This window comes from Petromyzon marinus, unplaced genomic scaffold, assembly GCF_048934315.1.
Source record: "Petromyzon marinus isolate PM22_M1 ecotype Great Lakes invasive population unplaced genomic scaffold, UKy_Petmar_22M1.pri1.0 PM_G_Scaffold_69, whole genome shotgun sequence".
Classification (NCBI taxonomy): Eukaryota; Metazoa; Chordata; class Hyperoartia; order Petromyzontiformes; family Petromyzontidae; genus Petromyzon; species Petromyzon marinus.
In genome coordinates, this window is record NW_027423023.1 from 197,501 (window position 1) to 204,000 (window position 6,500).

General features: G+C 51.8%; 1 protein-coding gene across 2 annotated transcripts in view; it reads right to left on the reverse strand.

Annotated features, from left to right (window-relative positions):
• The window catches only part of LOC116937367 (uncharacterized), a 15,795-nt gene extending 10,142 nt beyond the window's left edge, over nucleotides 1–5,653 (reverse strand). The window contains exons 1-4 of one of the 2 annotated variants that reach the window (XM_076062601.1): nucleotides 5,505–5,653; nucleotides 4,612–4,732; nucleotides 3,895–4,085; nucleotides 1–364 (exon numbers count right to left, since the gene is read on the reverse strand). The exon at nucleotides 1–364 is cut by the window's left edge and continues 127 nt beyond it. In XM_076062601.1, coding sequence (XP_075918716.1) covers nucleotides 1–364; nucleotides 3,895–4,085; nucleotides 4,612–4,732; nucleotides 5,505–5,586 — 758 coding nt within the window. In that variant the 5' untranslated portion in view covers nucleotides 5,587–5,653. The remainder of the gene's footprint in view (nucleotides 365–3,894; nucleotides 4,086–4,611; nucleotides 4,733–5,504) is intronic. The other variant, XM_076062602.1, reaches the window with a different exon arrangement.
• Between the last annotated feature and the right edge of the window lie 847 nt (nucleotides 5,654–6,500).

Consider the following 6,500-nt stretch of genomic DNA (forward strand, 5'->3'; position numbering starts at 1 on the left):
TCCTCCTCCTCCTCCTCCTCATCCTCGTGGTCATCCTCGTCGTGCTCATCAACGCCGTGGTGGGTGTTGACACGGTCCACACCATCATCGTCGTCATCGTCATCATCATCGCCGTGGTGATGGTCATCGTCGTCATCACCGTGGTGGGTGTTGACACGGTCTGCATCATCAGCGACGTCATCGTCATCATCGTCATCATCATCGTAGTCGTCAGCGTAGTCGTCATCATAGTCGTCATCATCGTCTTCGGTGTCCTCATCCTCAACACGGCACTCCTCCTCCTCGTCACCACCAGCCTCCTCCTCCTCCTGCACCGTCAGTCTCTTGTGGAGCGTCACGGTGACCGTAGGAGCGCTGAGCACAGCTGAGAGACACACAGAGACACACAGAGATACAAAGAGAGACACTCAGAGACACACAGAGACACTCACACAGAGACACTCAGAGACACACAGAGACACACAGAGAGACACTCACACAGAGACACTCACACAGAGACAGACAGAGAGACACTCACACAGAGACACTCAGAGACACACACTCACAGAGACACTCACACAGAGACACACACACACACAGAGACACACACACACACAGACACACACACACAGAGACACACAGAGACACACAGAGACACACACACACAGAAACATACGCAAAGAGACACTCACACACAGAGACACTCATAGACACACAGAGACACACACACACACAGAGACACTCACACAGAGACACTCACACAGAGACACACACACACAGAGACACACACAAAGAGACACTCACACAGAGACACACACACACAGAGAGACACACAAAGAGACACTCACACATAGAGACACACACAGACACACAGAGACACACACAGACACGCACACACAGAGACTCTCCCACAGAGACAATACACAGAGACATTCACACACAGAGACACTCACAGAGACACTCACACAGAGACACTCAGAGACACACACACACAGAGACACACACACAGAGACACACAGAGACACACACAGAGACACACACACACAGAGACACACAGAGACACACACACACAGAAACACACGCAAAGAGACACTCACACACAGAGACACTCACAGACACACAGAGACACACACACAGAGACACACACAGACACGCACACACAGAGACTCTCCCACAGAGACAATACACAGAGACATTCACACACAGAGACACTCACAGAGACACTCACACAGAGACACTCAGAGACACACACACACAGAGACACACACACAGAGACACACAGAGACACACACACACACACAGACACACACACAGAGACATACACACAGAGACACACACAGAGACACACACAGAGACACACACACAGACACACACGGAGGCACACACACAGAGACACACACACAGAGACACACACACAGAGACACACACACAGAGACACACACAGACACACACACACACACAGACACACAGTGACACACACACACAGAGACACACACAAAGAGACACTCACACACAGAGACACTCACAGACACACAGAGACACACACACACACAGAGACACTCACACAGAGACACTCACACAGAGACACACACAGAGACACACACAAAGAGACACTCACACATAGAGACACTCACACAGAGACACACACACAGACACACAAAGAGACACTCACACATAGAGACACACACGGACACACAGAGACACACACAGACACGCACAGAGACTCTCCCACAGAGACAATACACAGAGACATTCACACACAGAGACACTCACACAGAGACACTCACACAGAGACACACACACACAGAGACACACACAAAGAGACACTCACACATAGAGACACTCACACAGAGACACACACACACAGAGAGACACACAAAGAGACAATCACACATAGAGACACACACAGACACACAGAGACACACACAGACACGCACACACAGATACTCTCCCACAGAGACAATACACAGAGACATTCACACACAGAGACACTCACAGAGAGACACTCAGAGACACACACACACAGAGACACACACACAGAGACACACAGAGATACACACACACACAGAGACACACACACAGAGACACACACACAGAGACACACAGAGACACACACACACAGAAACACACGCAAAGAGACACTCACACACAGAGACACTCACAGACACACAGAGACACACACAGACACACAGAGACACACACAGACACGCACACACAGAGACTCTCCCACAGAGACAATACACAGAGACATTCACACACAGAGACACTCACAGAGACACTCACACAGAGACACTCAGAGACACACACAAAGAGACACACACACAGAGACACACAGAGACACACACAGAGACACACACAGAGACATACACACAGAGACACACACAGAGACACACACAGAGACACACACACAGACACACACGGAGGCACACACACAGAGACACACACACACAGACATACACAGAGACACACACACAGAGACACACACAGAGACACACACACACACAGACACACAGTGACACACACACACAGAGACACACACAAAGAGACACTCACACACAGAGACACTCACACAGAGACACTCACACAGAGACACACACACACACAGAGACACACACAAAGAGACACTCACACATAGAGACACTCACACAGAGACACACACACAGACACACAAAGAGACACTCACACATAGAGACACACACGGACACACAGAGACACACACAGACACGCACAGAGACTCTCCCACAGAGACAATACACAGAGACATTCACACACAGAGACACTCACAAAGAGACACACACAGAGACACTCACACAGAGACATTCACACACAGAGACACACTCACACAGAGACACTCACACACAGACACGTACACACAGACACAGACACACACAAAGACACAGACACACACAAAGAGACAATCACACACAGAGACACTCACACAGAGACACTGACACACAGAGACACACACAGACACACATACACACAGGCAGACACACACAGAGACATAGACACACACACAGAGACACAGAGACACTCACATACAGACACTCTACACACAGACATACACACACACAGAGACAGAGACACACAGACACACACACAGACACACACACACACAGAGACACACAGTGACACACACACACAGCGACACACACAAAGAGACACTCACACACAGAGACACTCACAGACACACAGAGACACACACACAGAGACACTCACACAGAGACACTCACACAGAGACACACACACACAGAGACACACACAAAGAGACACTCACACATAGAGACACTCACACAGAGACACACACACAGACACACAAAGAGACACTCACACATAGAGACACACACAGAGACACACACAGACACGCACAGAGACTCTCCCACAGAGACAACACACAGAGACATTCACACACAGAGACACTCACACAGAGACACACACAGAGACACTCACACAGAGACACTCACACACAGACACATACACACAGACACAGACACACACAAAGACACAGACACACACAAAGAGACACTCACACACAGAGACACTCACACAGAGACACTGACACACAGAGACACACACAGACACACATACACACAGGCAGCCACACACAGAGACATAGACACACACACAGAGACACAGAGACACTCACATACAGACACTCTACACACAGACATACACACACACAGAGACAGAGACACACAGACACACACACAGACACACACACACACAGACACACACACACAGACACACACACACACACATACACACAGACAGACACACACAGAGACACTCAAACAGAGAGACTCATACACACAGACACACACACACAGAGACACACACACAGACACACATACATACACACAGACAGAGACACACAGACACGCACACAGAGACACACACATAGACAAAGCCACTGACTTGTCTCCAAGGGTAAGACCTCAACCACGACCCAGGGCAAGGAGATTGGTGAGGCCCCCGGTGATGACGATGAAACGGTGGCTCTGACGCGCAGCTGATAGCGGTCACCGGGATGCCGCAGAGCTGAGGAGACATCGCACCGAGTCTCTGTTGTTGCAGCGCAGACGGTCCGCCAGTGGGCTCGTCCATAGCTGCACAGACAGAGACACGGGGAGGAGGTGGTGAGGAGTGGGTGGGTGAGTGGGTGGGTGGGTGAGTGAGTGGGTGAGTGGATGAGCAAGCGGGTGAGTGGGCGAGTGAGAGAGTGTGTGAGTGAGTCAGTGAGTGAGTGGGTGGGTGAGTGAGTGAGTGAGAGAGTGGGTGGGTGAGTAAGTGGGTGAGTGAGTGAGTGGTGGAGTGAGTGGATGGGTGAGTGAGTGGGTGGGTGAGTGAGTGAGTGGCTGAGTGAGTGGGTGAGTGAGACAGTGGGTGGGTGAGTAAGTGGGTGAGTGAGTGCGTTAGTCAGTGAGTGAGTGGGTGGGTGAGTTGATGGGTGAGTGAGTGAGTGAGGAAGCGGGTGAGTGGGCGAGTGAGAGAGTGGGTGGGTGAGTAAGTGGGTGAATGAGTGCGTTAGTGAGTGAGTGGGTGGGTGAGTTGATGGGTGAGTGAGTGGGTGGGTGAGTGGGTGAGTGAGTGGGTGAGTGAGTGGCTGGGTGAGTGAGTGAGCGACCATCTCACAGTTTGCTCTCCACTCTGTAGGTGACGCTGCTGGTGGCGGGGTTCACGTCAGCTGGTTCCCAGCGGAGTTGTGTCAGCAGGTCTCGAGACTCCACGCGCACATTCAGTGGGGAAGCCGGGGCTGGGGAGATGGGCAAACGGCACTCAGTGTGCGCTAACCACTGCACCACCGCTCCCCACACTCACACACAGTGCGCTAACCACTGCACCACCGCTCCCCACACACTCACAGTGCGCTAACCACTGCACCACCGCTCCCCACACTCACACACACAGTGCGCTAACCACTGCACCACCGCTCCCCACACACTCACAGTGCGCTAACCACTGCACCACCGCTCCCCACACTCACACACAGTGCGTTAACCACTGCACCACCGCTCCCCACACAAACACAGTGCGCTAACCACTGCACCACCGCTCCCCACACACACACAGTGCGCTAACCACTGCACCACCGCTCCCCACACTCACACACAGTGCGCTAACCACTGCACCACCGCTCCCCACACACACACACAAAGAGCGCTAACCACTGCACCACCGCTCCCCACACTCACAGTGCGCTAACCACTGCACCACCGCTCCCCACACACACAGTGCGCTAACCACTGCACCACCGCTCCCCACACTCACACAGTGCGCTAACCACTGCACTACCGCTCCCCACACTCACACACAGTGCGCTAACCACTGCACCACCGCTCCCCACACACTCACTCACACAGTGCGCTAACCACTGCACCACCGCTCCCCACACTCACTCACACAGTGCGCTAACCACTGCACCACCGCTCCCCACACACTCACTCACACAGTGCGCTAACCACTGCACCACCGCTCCCCACGTCCACCACAACCTGGCACCCGATGTATCGACCGGCTCGGCTCACCGTGGCTGCTGCACCACGTGACGAGGTGGAGGAGCAGGAGGAAGAGTAGGCCAAGTCTAGAGACGAGTTGACGCATCGCCATGGAGCGATCTTTAGTCACGTGGAGAGAAATTCGATTCCCGGTTCGATTAACTATACTCGCATCGATTCTTAATGGGATAACATTAGGAATCGATTATTGTAGAGTAACGGATGTATAGAGTCGATTTCATTTGGGATAACATGGGAATCGATATACGGTTTATTAAGCTAATTAAATCGATTTCCGTTCGGATAACATGAGAATTAAGCGGTCGAAAATGAATCTTAATGAATCGATTCATACTTTGATTACATGAGAATTGAACATGATCGACTATCGTGTGTGGGTGTGATGCCCACCTGTGTGTGTACCTGTGTGTGTGTGTGCACCTGTGTGTGTACCTGTGTGTGTGCCTGTGTGTATCTGTGTGTGTGTGTGCCTGTGTGTGTGTGTACCTGTGTGTGTACCTGTGTGTGTACATGTGTGTGTCTACCTGTGTGTGTGCCTGTGTGTGTGTACCTGTGTGTGTACCTGTGTGTGTGTACCTGTGTGTGTACCTGTGTGTGTGTACCTGTGTGTGTATCTGTGTGTGTGCACCTGTATGTGTGTACCTGTGTGTGTACCTGTGTGTGTGCACCTGTGTGTGTGTACCTGTGTGTGTGTACCTGTGTGTGTGTACCTGTGTGTGTACCTGTGTGTGTGTACCTGTGTGTGTGTACCTGTGTGTGTACCTTTGTGTGTGTAGCTGTGTGTGTGTACCTGTGTGTGTGTACCTGTGTGTGTGTGTACCTGTGTGTGTACCTGTGTGTGTACCTAGGTGTGTACCTGTGTGTGTACCTGTGTGTGTGTGTGTACCTGTGTGTGTACCTTGGTGTGTACCTGTGTATGTACCTGTGTGTGTGTACCTGTGTGTGTGTGTGTACCTGTGTGTGTACCTGTGTGTGTGTACCTGTGTGTGTGTACCTGTGTATGTA